Below are 15939 nucleotides of genomic sequence, written 5' to 3'. Positions count from 1 at the left end.
GAAAGACATGGAACGAAGCGGTCCTGGCTTAATTTGAAGTATTATTTCAATGTAAGATTTGAGGCTTTCACGGCGGTGACTATGAAGAAAGCAGTCTTCTGGGATTTGGCACCGTGTATATGTGGTGTTAACTGACGTTACGTTCCTCCGAAACGTCGGTTAACACCACATATACACGGTGCCAAATCCCAGAAGACTGCTTTCTTATTATTTCAATATTTACCTGGGGAACTGAGGAAAGACAAGAAAATCACATTATTCGATGTTCTGGCCGATATACAAACCGGACTCCAACTGCATACAAGCCAGACGCATTGCTACTGCGTAAGAAATACAATTCTTTCGCCGAAATATCATGTAGAAACGCAGACACGCGTAATGGGAATCGTTGCATTTTGGTAAGGCTTCCTCTTTGGGGAAATGAGTCAAATTTCTAGAGCAGCAATGGCTCCCCCCCCACACCACAATATGCTGGTCACTGTATGTGAGTGTGCGGGTTATCAAGTGGGTTAGGGAACGGATTCCCGCTGGCTATTTCCGAAATTAACGTTAGAAATGTAAAATCAAGTCTTCCTTCTTGCGCCTTCCACTACCACCGGCAAGGGTGAGTATTAAAGCATGCAACGTTACGGATATTGTTAAACACATAATTTGGATGGTGAGTAATTTCAAATGTCTTCAGATAATGATCCTTAAAGAAAGGGGGGGGGGCACGAATCGGTTCTCGTAAGATGAATGTAAAGTTCTGAAGATTAATTTACACGTTAGAAGAATCATTTCAATAACCATACTTCCATATTCCTGTAAAACGGGATTGCAAGGAAGCAAGTTGGTTAATTTTTCTCGTAGAAAGAGACAGAACTACAAGGCTGCGATATTGTGAGATGATTTCCATTGTAACTTCCCATGTACTCTAATGCTATGTTTATTATGCGACGAAATGCGATATAACTGTTACTATATTAAACAATCCCTCACCAGCTACTGTTTTCGTGATAGAAAATCTCAACCACCCGCGGTTTAGCATTTGTGTCTATTTCTGTCAATCGCGGTATTTGATCCCCAGTACCTGTTCGTAGGAACAGATCTGCATAACTATAGTCATCGCAATCAAATCGTGCCCAGAATTATAAAGGTTTTCGTGGTTTTCCTCGGACCCTGAAGAAAGGTATCAGGAGAGCATGTAGCTTAACCGGGCTAAGAACGACTCCTTCCAGATCCTTCCAGACACATTATTCCTCAAACTTCCTATCATAAAACTGCAGGACCAGAAGCTTCGTAAGTTTCAGGCCTCGTCAAATATTCTTAGAATGTACAAATCAACGGGGATGATTGTCCGGGCATGTAGTAAGCATGGAAGAGAAGTGCATACGTAGATTTGATAGGAAAACATGAAGAAACGAGACCATTATTAGGCCTTGTGTGTAAAAAGTAAAAAAAAAAAAAAGTAAAGATATCCCTGTAACAGGCCGTGGAGACCCATAGGGTTGCGAAACGTTGAGGTTCCCACATTTTATCTAAACAATCGGCTCACAGATGGCGGCAAGGTTGTCAGCCCTACGCGCCGGCCTTCCTTTACCACCAGGAAGATTCCTGGTATTCATTTCCGTTAGAGGCTGAGTCGACCCCAGGGCCATAGTGCGGCTGGAAGGATTGGGTAAATTGATAAAAAATCCAATGACCTCATCGGGACTTGAACCCTTGTAGCATAGTGCCTTAACCAACTACGCTACCGCATGTTCCAGACTTATGTGTAGATGAAATTATAATGTTAAATGGGTCGTAAGGAAACAGAAGGGTACGGACTGGATTCATCTGGCTCAGGATAAGGACGGAGGAGGGAATCTTTTGAACAAGGCAATAGATCTTTGGTTCCATAAAATGCTGGGAATTTCTTGGAAAGATGATCAATTATTATCTTCCCTAGAAAGGCTCAGTTCCATAGATTTCGTTAGGCATGTTACCTTCAGACGCTAGTGTGATATATTGTCAGAATTCGGTAGTTATAAAGAGAAGAAGCGTGGATATAGCACTTAAGCATTTATTAACAAGAAGTCCTGGGAAGAACCAATTGCCTTCTTTCCTTCGATACGACATGGGTAGCATACAAAACGAAAAAAAATATTTTGGGGGGTGGGGGGCAACACACAGATACAGATGAAGGCGATCTCAAAAGCCTCCTAACAAAAATTATGGGGATACACAGAGAGACAGACAGCAAGCTGATCTCATTAGTCACACAACCTTAACAAGAAGTGCTAGGAAGAACTAACCGCCTACTTTTCTTTAATACGACATGGACCATAAAGAAAGCCACGCTTCCAACAATACGTATATTGCTGCGTGTGTATTCGTTGCCGCGGTACCGTATTTACCAAGCCGTTGCCTAGAAACGATAGGAGAGATACATATATAGACGCACAGACTGTTGGGACAGATTTGTGAAGCACGCTGTAGAGATGGGCTCAGATGTCATGATATGCATACCGAATTTCATAAAGACTGCTTCAGCCATCAAAACTTGATAAGAGGGGGATACACAGACAGCATGGCAATCGCATAAGCCTACGTCTATTTCTTCAAAATAAAGGCAGTCAGCTAAAAGAATTACGTACGGTACACAGAAAGATAGACATACACCGGTGGATACACACAGACAGACAGCATGGTGATTTCATAAGCCACTTTTTATTTCTTGAAAATAAGAGAATTGGTGTAAAAATGAATTTCTATCTACTCACCAGTTAGTGGGTTGATCTGGAAGCTGGTGTTGCTGGGAATCAGACTGAATCTGATGGCAGCGTTCACGTCAAGGTCAGCGTCGGTGGCCCCCACTTTCCCAACCTGTGCTCCGCGAGCCAGGTTCTCCTCGACGCTGAACTCATATACCTCGCGGGTGAAGCTAGGGTCATTATCGTTCGCGTCCATGACGTTGACGGAGATGCGAGACGTGGCGGATCCTGCTGGGGTCCCGTTGTCTGTAGCTGCCACAGTCAGCATGTAGTGATCCCTGGTCTCGCGGTCCAGTGGTTGCCGCAGGTACAGCCATCCGCTGTTCGGGAAAATGCCAAATATGTCGTCTTCACTCCCGTCACCACCACCAGATGGTGCGGGTGCTGAAGGTGTCTTGCCGTCTTGCTGGGTGTTGTTTGCATTGCCAAGAAGTCGGTATGTTAGTCGCGCGTTGTTACCGGTATCCAGATCTACGGCTGTTACTTGTAAAACCTGGAAGAAACATAATGTTGATTTGTTGGGAATGTAGATTACTCAAATACAATTATGAGCACAATTACACTGTACGATGTTCATTAACTGAGGTTCATGTTTTTTATACATCGATCTGGGACGGCCCTGACCGCCTCTGTGGTCTAGCGGTCAGAGTTCCTGGCTACAGAGGTTGAGGTTCCGGGTCCGATTTCAAGCACTACCAGATTTTCTGAGAAGTAGTGGGTCTGGAAAGGGGTCCACTCAGCCTCGTAAGGATAATTGAGGAGCTATTTTAAGGAAATAGCGGCTCCGGTCTAGAAGACCGAGATTAACGGCCGTGGGGATTCGTTACGCTGACCACGCGACACCCTCTATCCCCTTAGTTGGCACTAACATCGCCGAAAAGCAGCGGTCGCTCGGTCGATATAGTCCCCTTGCGGACTACAAGCCACGGAGTTGATTTTTTGGGGTTGGAAATATTCTTTAGGGGACGAGATTGCGAAGAGTCATATGTCCTGCCGATAAGCGATATAAACATCGCACGATTCAGGTTTATAAACTGGAACATAAATCCGATTAGTATCACAGGAGTCTCGCCAATGCTGGGCGATGCTGCACAGAACTCGCCCCCGACACCTACTGAACAAAGACGGCTGACCTTAGATTAGGAAATCTCTTAACAAAGCAAGTGAACTAGTTAAAAGCGTGTGAATATTCATGAAACTCACGTCGTCACGCTTGCTACAACTCAAAGTATGAGTGAGCACGCATAGGGAATACAGCCATACGTGTAACTTGATTTGCGTGCTATTCACTCGGTCGAAGGTTGTTTCAAAAGTTGAAACACTCGTCAGAATTTATTTCATAAATAAACAATCTTCTAAAGCAGTTATAATTTCATATATAATTAATTACAATCTATTCATAAGGCTTCTTAAAAGCGCTGAGCTCACGTTTTGAGCAGTAATACAGGGGTGGCCAAATCAATGAAAAAGTCGTGCCGAGAAAAAGACAATATGCTCTTAGTTAAGAGATTTATTGGCTCATTAGGTACATGCAACCAAATTAATGCATAGCGTAAGGCCTCCTTTCAAATAATAATTTACTCATTGTATGTAAGGCATAATAAAAAAAAATCCGTGGTTTTAGTCCGCAAGCGAACTATACCGAACGAGTCATCGCCGCTTGTCCGCGAAGTTAGTGCCAAATTTGGAGGATAGAGGGTGTCGCGTGGTCAACGCAACGAATCCCCAAGCCCCTTAATTTCGGTTTTCAGGACCGGAGTCACTATTTCCTTGAGATAACTCCTCAGTTATCCACACGAGGCTGAGTGGACACCGTTCCAGACCCACTACTTTTGAGAAAAGTTGGTAGAGCCGAGAATCGAACCCGGACCACTGGATCTGTAGCCAGGAACTCTGATCACTAGACCACAGCAAGGCACAAACATTCTTATTATAGTCATTCACGCTCCGGACACTTTTCTGACAGCACAGAGCCCCTTGTGTCCACTGGACAGGAGACCGGATGTGCTCCAGGGGGGATCTAGAAGACGAAGCGCCAATCATTACTGTTCCGTCTGACTCAGCTATGCTAAGCACTTTCAGTCTCGTATCCACTTCCATGCCCCAGTTATCCATAATAAACTTTAATATCATAATCTCACATATGTCCATATCTATCATGTGGCTCTCTATCTCTCTTGACGCTTCACAGCAAAGAAATACGAGTAATGTAAGGTAAAAGAAAGGTAAATTTGTCCCTGTGCTTAACAAATTAAGCGCTACGCCATGAAGATGTATGGGGGAGTGGATGTGTAGATCCACATTTACCTGACCTCGACACTAGCTAGAGGTGAGTGGTCAGCTTCACTTCCCGGCCGCTTTATCCGTGAGGCAAGAGCCCCCGGTACCCTTTGGATAGGAGGTTGGACGGACCCCAGAGCCGATCTGGACGACATGGAGAAGAGAAAATTCTTGACCCCACCGGGACTCGAACTCCGAACCCTTGGTCTACTCCGTAGCCATACCGGCTTCATATACGAGTAATGCAACTACTAAGACGTGTTGGGTGTTAAACTCTATTTCGCTTTTTTAATTTTTCCCTCGTAACATGAATTATGGATCACGCAAGCGCCTCTAAACTCCCTGCTATAATTATATAAACTCTGATTTTATTTTCAACATAAATTCTGGAAGATAAGAATTATCAATTTTCATTTTGTTTATGCTTTAGGTGTTCAGAACATACGTATGCATATGTCACGTGATTGAGTCACATGTGACGAATGTTTCAATAATAGGACAATTTTAGCCCCATAAAACTTGTGTTACACAGAAATTTACTGCTTCATGCTGTTGCTTTGTGGAGGTGCTTGGTCTAACGGCGAGGGGGGGTGGGGGAAATGAAGTATTTGGGCTTAAAAAGTTTCCTAAAAGCGAACTGTGGTGTAGTTGATACGACACGGCATGCTCTTCCACAAACTATTCCAATAAAGGAGGTTCCTTTAATAATGTTATATTTTAGCGTCCTGTTGCACTGATTTATGTCCATGATTTATTCTGACCGTCTTACAGTGCATACATTTATTCACCTTACTCTTCTCTCTTGCACTACATGTCTCGGCACAAAAGTGCCATCTTCAGGTGCTTTTCGATGTACGTCGAACTACTTCATTGCATGCCCTGTTGTCTTTATACTAAAATAACCAAAATATATATTCGTCATATATATTGATAAATTTTAAGTATTAAAAATATTAAAACTGTTCAGGATTTGTTATCCTTATGTCGTATCTCAATACGCGAGTCACACCTATCTTCTTCTGTCGGAGTATTCTTCCTCCTTTCGTGTGTGTATTGTGCTTTGTGTTGTGTCTTGCTCCTGTGACTGCGTGTATAACACAAAGCACAATACACACATGAAAGTAGGAAGAATACTCCGATAGAAGAAGATAGGTATGACTCGCGTATTGAGATACGACATAAGGATAACAAATCGTGAACAGTTTTAATATTTTTAATATTTAAAATTTATCAATATATATGACGAATATATATTTTGGTTATTTTAGTATAAAGACAACAGGGCATGCAATGAAGTAGTTCGACGTACATCGAAAAGCACCTGAAGATGGCACTTTAGTGCTGAAACATGTAGTGCAAGAGAGAAGAGTAAGGTGAATAAATGTATACACTGTCAGACGGTCAGAATAAATCATGGAGGTTCCTTCATTGAATCCCTCTTTATTCCTCGTCTTCTCTATCCATCCTTTCTCCTTCATCTTCTTCAGGCCGTTCTCAACATCGTCTAGTTTCCCGATGTTTAGATTCAACAAAATTCTATAGCACATCATACAACGTTTTCGGGTTGAATTTATTCCCGTTTCAGAACATACCGCGTGTCCGGATGAAAGGCATCTAAAATAAAAAAAAAATATATATCTCGGAAAGTAATTGTCATACACGTATCCGGTTTATGTCATCGGAAAGGAAAACTATGAAAGTATTTTTTCCATGCCCGGCCACATTTCTGCCACCATGTTAGGAATCACCTGGACAGAGAGATGGCTAGGAGATGGATCGCCAGGGGTGAACCAATCGCTTGGCCTACTAGATCGTCAGATTTACCGCCAGTGGATTTTTTCTTTTGGGGTTATGTGAAAAACACTAACTACCGGGTTTAAGATCAAAACCTAAAAGCCCGCATAAGGGACGCTGTGGCTAGGTAACACCGAACATGCTTAAAGCAACGTGGATCGAGGTCGAATATCGTCTGGATATTTGTCGTGCCACCAAGGGAGCCCATGTTGAAATTTATATGGAAAGTTATATACTCAGAAAAACTCTGATAGTTTCCCTTTGTAATGGTGTAACCCATAAATGTGTATAGTAAATACTTTCTGAGATATAATTATTTTATTTTGGATACCTTTCATCCGGACATCCTATATAATCCGATTCTGTTTTTAAGTAAGAATTAATGTAGTTTCTTACCTGAGAGTTCACAGGTAGGGATTCCACGATATCCACCGTGTACTCTGCTCTCTCAAAGACAGGCCTGTTGTCGTTCACGTCCTGAACTTCTACCAGAACAGTCAAGTTGGCGGACAGCTGGGGTTCCCCTGTGTCAGTGGCAATGATTATGAGGCTATGTCGCTGTGCTGTCTCGTAATCGAGGTGTCTGGCAAGTGTTAGGTGCCCCAGGCGCGGGTCCACGGCGAAGAGACCCACAACTGAAGTTCCTCCGGCAGCGCTGGACAGCCGATACCTGACCACGCCGTTCCTACCGGAGTCACGGTCCCTGGCATGCGCGGCGTACAGGGGGATGCCCAGCTCCAAGTTCTCGGGTACTGATATGCGGACCGTGCTGGAGTCGAACTCGGGAGCGTTGTCATTCACGTCTTCTATACCAATGTTAACCTGAAATAATAGAAACATCTATGTGGACAGAACGAATTGGTTTCGTGCTTCGAGAGCTGCACCAAAGTCTGTAGAACTCTTATGGATACTCCAGTTCTCCTTCGTTAATTTCGCCTCGACTGTGGGTGACATGAACAGGGACAAGAACGTCCTTCTGTTAGCCTAGGGATCCGATAAAAAGAGGGAAACCTATTAAAATCTGTGTAACTATCAGTCAACAAGAACTTATCTTCATGAGAAAAAAACTCCGTGGTTTTAGTCCCGCTTGTCGGTGAAGTTAGTGCCAACTTTAGCGGATAAAAGATGTCGCGTGGTCAGCGCAACGGATCCCCACGGCCGTTAATATCGGTTTTCTAAACCGGAGCCACTATTTATTTGNAACAACAACAATAACAACAACGGATCCGAGCTGTAGTGACTGAAAAATATTTCAATGGTTCTTTCAAACAAACGGACTGATACAGAACACAATGAGGCTTATGGTATACTGAACTATATGGTATTATATCGCACAAGACCGCAGTCTTCATAGTCACCGCTGTAAGAATCCCAAATGCAACACAGATAATGCTGACTTGGAAGCACATGGCGCTCAATGTTTCGCGTATATTTACAACAATCGGCGACTCCTTGTAAATTACGCTCTCTGATTGTCGCCCCCGGTACCTTCGCCATGTTCACAGACTTTTTAGACCAAATCAATTTGAAATAATAAAGAAAACTACTAGAAATCAAGTTTTGGAAGACAAGGAAAAAGAAACATGCTAAGCATGGAGTTAGGTACGAAGTGTGTAGAAACTGCCGCGCCTGCGCTCTTCGCTCCCATCCATTTTTGGCGCGTTGGCTCGAGATGAGAGGAGAAACGCCTTTACGTCTTCAAGTAGAGCGCCCATTATTGGCGTCCGATTTCAAATAATATTGGACAGTGTCCACAAATTTTATTAGAACTCCGCAATATCAAATTTAATTAGAATCTTTTCTGGGCAGGGCTTGTAGCACGAATGAGGGAGAAGGGAAATGTATATAAGAAATATATATATATGGTCGGGAAGCCCTAAGGAAGAAGACCACTGGGAAGACCAAGACGCAGGTGGTTGGACAATATTAAAATAGATCTCAAGGGAAATAGGATTGGATTAATTTTGCCCAGGACAGGGACCACTGGAGGGCTCTTGTGAAACGGTAATGAACCTTCTGGTTCATACAAAATGCTGGGAAGTTCTTGAGTAGCTGCACAATTGGCGGCTTCTCAAGAAGGGCTCAGCTCCATGAGTGAGTGAATGAGAGTCTTTTCAATAGTTCTCCAGTTGTTTCACGGTATACAAGGACGGCCAGATATGGTAAAGCTGACAAGCACGTATTTTCAACTCTTTGTTGTGAACACGACACACAATGAATATGGCGGGAATTGTGTTTATTTCCTTCAGCTTCTCCTGCGAGTAACGAGAAACAAAAGGTGCGAAAGGGTTAGCCACTGACCTGCGTATGTCCGTATGTCGGAGGGTCGCCGCTCATGGCTTGTACGTTCAGGAGCACTGACTGGTGTGCCTCATGGTCCAGTGTTGAGGCTGTGCGAATTGTGCCTGCTACTGAATCGATGTTGAAGTAGCCATCTGGGTCGCCTGAGTATATGGAGTACCTCACAGAACTCCTCGACCCTGCAACAAAGAACAACCAGCATCTCGTCAGGAGTTACGACCTTTACTTGTCAATGTGTGTTCTTCACTAAATATTATTAGAGTGATAAGGGGAAGAGGACAATGCATTTAGCACGCATGGAATATAAGGAATACTTCGGGATTCATACAAGGAGATCAACGTCACGAATTTCTGAGCGATTAGGCTTACACGCATCTGAAGACAGACTCTACACCACAGAGCTAATCAATTCCTCCGTCTCTTCGGGTAAACGTCCACACAAAAAACTGTCCCTGGGCTTAACTAATTAAGCACTACGCCATGAAGACATATGGGGGAGTGGATGTATATATCCGAACTTTATTTCCCTCGGGACTACTTTGAGGTAAGTGGTCAGCTTCACGCCCCGGCCTCTTCATTCCCGGGATAGAGTCCCATGTTAGCCATTGGATAGGAACTTGGTTGAACCCCAGAGCTGGTCTGGATGACGTGGAGAAAATTCTTGACCTTACTGGGACTAGAACTGTGACCTCTTCATCTTCCAGCCCGTAGCTAGTCGCTATACCGACTGCGCTATCTAGAATCTTGAAATACTTCGTGAACGTTTCCCTCGAAAACTAAATCTCTTCATCATTCATAATCATCATCTCATCTCATATGACGCTATGCAACTGAAACTGCATTGCTAAATGATGCAAGATTTAGTGAGGACCGTGTGTAATGTAAGCTGATCTTAATATTCTGATACTGAATCTTTGTACGTGACAGATTTATTTGGCCTAGAAGCAAAACTCGTATCTTAAAATTAGGAATGTAATCTCTCAAGGCCGCTCACGGTAGCAGAGCGGTCTAAGGCATGTACTGTCTTCGCTCGCTTGGAAACCGGGATCGTGGGTTCGAATCCCACTCAGGATATGGATGTTTAGTTTGTGTGTGTGCGTTTTTCTGTGTTTGTGTACAGGTAGAGGCCTTACGACGAGCTGAGCACCCGCCCAAGGAGTCCTACCGAATGTGTAACATCTAGATATACTGAAGTGAACGGAGAAGTTCATGGAGGTAGGCCTAGGCCCGCTGGGGCTGTAGTGTCAAGGAAAACAAAAATTTCTCATGACCTTCTCTGGAATCTGCACAGTATATCTGTCAGCATCACGATACAAATACAGAGGGACAGATGACTCAGTGGAGGCTTACGGATGTGTGGATCAATGAATCATTCACTGGTTCATTCTTCCTGCTTTAGTGTTTCTACATTAGAAGTTCTATTCAGGACCATCGACACTGCTATCCAGTATTATTGTTTTATTTATTTTTAATTTGGTTTTATTCATTTTAATTTTTTAATCAATGCCATGAATTAACAAATGAACGGATGGAAGGCCGAAGAAAGAATACATGGATGAGTACAGGTGCGAGGTTTTGTGACAGAAGGGCGGTTATGATCAGCTTACATGAGAGAAAACGGACAGANTGAACATATGGGTAAGCTAGGGTCACAGACTTGAAAGGATTCTGACGATGGTGTATACTGTACTTCTTTTGGCTTATTTTGGACTTCACCCATCGTCTGGTATGTAAAAGACAAAAAGACAAAAAACACGACCTTTCGGAGACTGGATCTGTCTCCATCTTCAGGTGGATAGGGAAGGATAAACCTACTCAGTTGGGCCCCTTAGAAAGAGCTAGTCTCAATCACTGGATCCACGTCCCACTAGCTCTTTCTAAGGGGCCCAACTGAGTAGGTTTATCCTTCCCTATCCACCTGAAGATGGAGACAGATCCAGTCTCCGAAAGGTCGTGTTTTTTGTCTTTTTGTCTTTTACATACCAGACGATGGGTGAAGTCCAAAATAAGCCAAAAGAAGTACAGTATACACCATCGTCAGAATCCTTTCAAGTCTGTGACCCTAGCTTACCCATATGTTCATCAAATAAACGTGAGCATCGGTACACCAACCAGCCCACCCATCCATTACTTGAGGATACCGGAAGCCTATCGTATAAATTTCACACGAATAATATTAAATTCAACTAATCATCCGAGTATATATCTCTTATTGCCTATGTAGACCGTGTTTATAGAGAATATCTAGGGTATGAGTTCGTTTTTTCTTTAAGGTACATAAAATGTATACAAATGTACGCAGTCTACATAACAATATTCTGCATTTAAAACAAAGTAGACACTATCGTATTAACGTTTGCTTTTATTGACACTACATGTTTCGACCCTTATACGGGGTCATCATCAGGCGTACAATGATACCAGTCTCAATTGTTGAATTGCATAAAATATTTGCATTTAATGCAAATGCAAATAGTTGATGCAATTCAACAATTGAAACTGTGAGACTGGTATCATTGTACGGCTGATGATGATGTAGTATAAGGGTCAAAAAATGTAGTGTCACTAAAACAAATGTTGATACGATAGTGTCTACTTCGTTTTAAATATAGAATATTGTTGTATAGACTGCATACTTTTGTATATATTTTATGTACCGTGTTTATAGCACATAATAGGATGCATACTATTAAGAGCGTTTATCTCCAGCCTCACATCGCGGATATTTTAAGAATTTACATATATAAACTTTAAAGTCTCCTTTTAATAATATATACTTCTTAATGATGGTCTTGTAAGACCGAAACATGTCGGGGTATCTGTAACACAGAGTCTACTTAACCAATAAATGAGATATACTTCTATAGTAATTTCCTTTGGTTTTATATGGATAGTATATCAGGAAATGAATCCTATCAAATTACACACGAATATGAGGTGTGTTAGTGGAATGCATTTCGTTAGCGGTTATGCATGTAAAACGATTCGTAGACTAAGGTATATAAACAATATAAAATGTTTATGTTACTAAGCTACCAGAACTTGTTATTAGGCACCATACGCTTGTATAAAAATAAAATCTCTGTAGTGGGTCGTCTCCCCAGCAGGCGGTAGTTGGCTTACTGACCTGTGCTGTAGGCAACTGCATTATGGCGCGATTCCTGCTCCTCAAAGCTGCTTTACCTGTTCTTTCAGATTTCATTTATTTCTATTTGCCCGAAGGATAATCATTTGAACGTATAATGAATATATATGAAAGGAATGTAATAAATAAAAGATCTTGAAATAAGACAGAAACAAACTGATATAAAATTATTGTGTTTTGGGATATTAACTGCCTTCTTGCTTTTACCTTAAAACATAGCATTTCGGAAATTGGATTCTGTCTCCGTTTTCAGGTAAAAATCTACACAATTGGACCCAATGGATCTCCAGACGTTATGTTTTGAACAAAAAATAGGGCGATGAATGATGTCCAAAAACATAATTTTATAAATATAACATCGTCACAAAATTTTAGATCTTATTAACAAACTGGTAATTGAATAATTTAACAAAACTTTGTGGACTGCACTGTTCACACGCCTATAGAGTTTAACGGAAAGGTGGCTGTAAATAAAAAATTTGAAAGAATTTGGAAGAAAGCTGTCTCTTTATTGTCATGTATTTACCCAGAAAAGCCCCGAAAATCTTCAATAATGAAAGAAAATCGAAAACCGAACCCGAGACTAACATAATTCAGAGTGCATGCAAGCCACTACACTACTGTCTGGAAAATGAAGTAAGGAAATTGTAGAGGAAATATGAGACGGAACATAAAATGACAGTGACGAACTTCATTATATAGATTTTACATTGTTATTAAAGGGTTTTAAATAATAATGTTGAAATGAGCAGGGCATGTAGTTCACAAAAAGAACTGCTAAACCTATGCGGAATATTGGTGGAGGGAAACTTTGGAATGTGGTCACTCAATCTGATGTAACCGGTCCCTGCTTTGGAGTTAGTTCGTATTTTAGCTAAATTCTTAGATTATTAGTGCATCGTGATAACTATTGTACCCTTTAGAATTATATAGTAATAACAGCGAATGCCTTGGCATGAAGCCCAAAAAATATATTTTTCGTGTTTTGCTCGGTTCTCGGTATAAACAGCGTTTATATTCAGACGCTTAAACACAGTTAGTTACTATAGGATTCTGACGATGGTGTATAACACACTGATATATTGGGATTCTGGACTTTATCCAGTGATTGAGCCTAGCTCTTTCTAACGGACCCAACAGAATAGGTGTTCCCCTTTTCCTTCACCTGAGGACGGAAACAGATCCAGTTTCCGAAACGTCGAGTTTCTGTTATCTTAAAAACTAGGACGATGGATAAAGTCCAGAAACCCAATATATCAGTGCTTAAACACAGGTTGGTAAATGTAATGTCAGGCGGTGTGTTCTCTAAAAGGCAGAAACCGAATTTCTTACAGAGTGTATATGATAAAAATGTACTTATAAAACTACTTTTATGGAAGCAAAAAATAAGGCCATCAACATTATGAAAAATACTACTTTCTTCGGGTTTATGACGTTTTGTTCCTTAAAAATTTTGAAATAAGATGTGCTATTGGAAGACCAATGGTGTCTGGAAGTCGATCAGTTTATGGTTATCAGATTGTCTGCAGCAAATTGAGTCTCAGTGTGTGTGGCGACAACATGGCATTATTCATACTGCAACGGATTTGATGAACGCGTTGCCAGGCAACAGTTTTGTAAACACGGTCCAACATGCAACAACAGAGGAAGCTGTGCTTTCCGTGTCCGATGTGACGCCACACAACAGTAGTTAGTGATCACGTGATATGTTTGCTGTGATGCATGTCCGTTCCGCGGCTATATAACTAAGGGTACAGGACTGTTCAGAGCACTTACGAGTAGTAGTAGCGGCAGAAGCACGCAAACAAGAGGACAGCAGTAGGCTGGAGGAGTACAGCAAGCAAGCAGTAAGCTTGAGGAGTACAGAAGAGTACAAGAAGTCAGACTATGAAAATTTAACGTGTGATTTGAAAACTGTATGTGTGTTGTAGTACAAGGATATTGGGAGTGTGTGATGTAGTGAGACTTTTATAGTGCCTGTGTGATAAATCTGTGAAGACTAGTACAGATAAACTGAAGAGGTTAGCGTAGAGTGCTTCGTAGTGTGAAAATGTAGTTGCGACATGCAAGTGATCAATAAATCCAATTACCAATCCGAACCCCGTCTTTAGTCATCCATACACGTGACAATACGTTTAAACCGAAGCCAAATATAATGAATAATATGAACATGATTCATATAGACGATCTTACAATTCTACATGGCTTTGTGTGCATGAGTCCGGATAGTATAGCGATTAGGCTACTGGCTGGACGACCAGGGTTCGATTCCCGGCCTTGGAGCCCATGCAGTCTCATGTTCAATGGACATCGGAAGTTCTATCGTCGGGGGTAAAGCGGGAGGGGCGTAAAGTTGGCCAATCACCTCCCTCTAGTGCTGAGGTCAATAATGGTGGAGCTATACCTCAACATTCATATGTCTTAACGGCATAATGTTTAATAAATTATGTAATTAAGTAGGCCGCACGGGAATAAGGTTACTTTTTCCTTTATATGGTTTGGTATGCCATGAGATAATGAGCCATATGTTGTGTGAGATTTGAGGTTCTCAAGAGAGTTAATATGACGAATGCTGTCTTATGGGTTATGACGTTGCACAGCTTGACAGAAGCTTACCTATGTGTCAGAAGAACCTGCTGCCTCCATCTTCATGGTAGAAGAGTGAATGTGAGACGGAAGTAACATGTTACTCTGAGACATTGGTAAACTTCTACCAGACTACAAGGGGTCAAAGCAGAGACGATAGTATTCTTCGATCGTCTTTTAGTTTTCAGCCACACGAAAACTTTTGAGAAGAGTTAGAACTATTCTGCTCGTTAACTGAAAAGGCTTCATCGAATACTCTACGAAATAACAAATTAATATAAAATGCGCCTCTGGGTAACGAACCCTGCATCTGCCCACAACATCACGTAAGGTGCCACTGCAACATACAATTGTTGTAGGTGAATACAGTACCGAATTAAGCAATTCGATTACGTTAGAAAGCCGGGCCACAATGGCGCAGCCGGCAAACAATGAATTCTCTGGAGTAGCGCTCACTTAATAACTGAAAGAAGAAGAGGAGAGATGGCAGCACAATACGGTTCATTGACACGGCATTGACACCCAGCGCACGCATATTGTGGAGGTGTGCTGACCCCCTGGTGTGCCGAACAACGAGCTAATTCGTTCCGAACACCCGGCACATAAGCCCTTACAATGTGGCAGCAAGTTCTCCCATCTTTCCATGGAAAGGGAAAATGGCGGTTCTGGCATTCAGAAGATCTTAGTAACATATGTCGGAGTAGTGATTATGACCTTACAGTTTTACGTTGGCAAAGTTCAAGTACTCGTACTCGCTAGAGTAACATGGAAGTAACAGCTCAGAACTATATTCAAGATTATATTGCGTGAGTTTTGAATTTCAAAAATGTTTCGAACATTTTATTCGTCCGTACCCAATTTCAAGTTATAAACACGACGCTGTAGCGTAGTTGGTTGAGGCACTATGCTACAAGCCGGAAGGTCGAGGGATCGAATCCCGATGAGGTGGATTTTTTCCTACCTAATCCTTCCAGCCGCACTATGGCCCTGGGGTCAACTCAGCCTCTAACAGAAATGATACCAGGAATATTCCTGGGGGTAAAGGGCGGCCGGCGCGTAAGGCTGACAACCTTACCGCTATCTGTGAGCCGATGGTCTTGA

At 42.1% G+C, this 15939-nt stretch overlaps 1 protein-coding gene across 1 annotated transcript in view; it reads right to left on the bottom strand.

The window, feature by feature from the left end:
* The window catches only part of LOC111862076 (protein dachsous), a 657337-nt gene that overhangs the window by 101182 nt on the left and 540216 nt on the right, over nucleotides 1–15939 (bottom strand). Inside the window, exons 5-7 of the mRNA XM_033750539.1 lie at nucleotides 9108–9286; nucleotides 7203–7628; nucleotides 2742–3225 (exon numbers count right to left, since the gene is read on the bottom strand). Of these exons, the coding sequence (XP_033606430.1) occupies nucleotides 2742–3225; nucleotides 7203–7628; nucleotides 9108–9286 (1089 nt within the window). The remainder of the gene's footprint in view (nucleotides 1–2741; nucleotides 3226–7202; nucleotides 7629–9107; nucleotides 9287–15939) is intronic.

Source organism: Cryptotermes secundus, unplaced genomic scaffold (assembly GCF_002891405.2).
Source record: "Cryptotermes secundus unplaced genomic scaffold, Csec_1.0 scaffold400, whole genome shotgun sequence".
Lineage (NCBI taxonomy): Eukaryota > Metazoa > Arthropoda > Insecta > Blattodea > Kalotermitidae > Cryptotermes > Cryptotermes secundus.
This window is presented reverse-complemented; position numbering and strand designations above follow the sequence as displayed.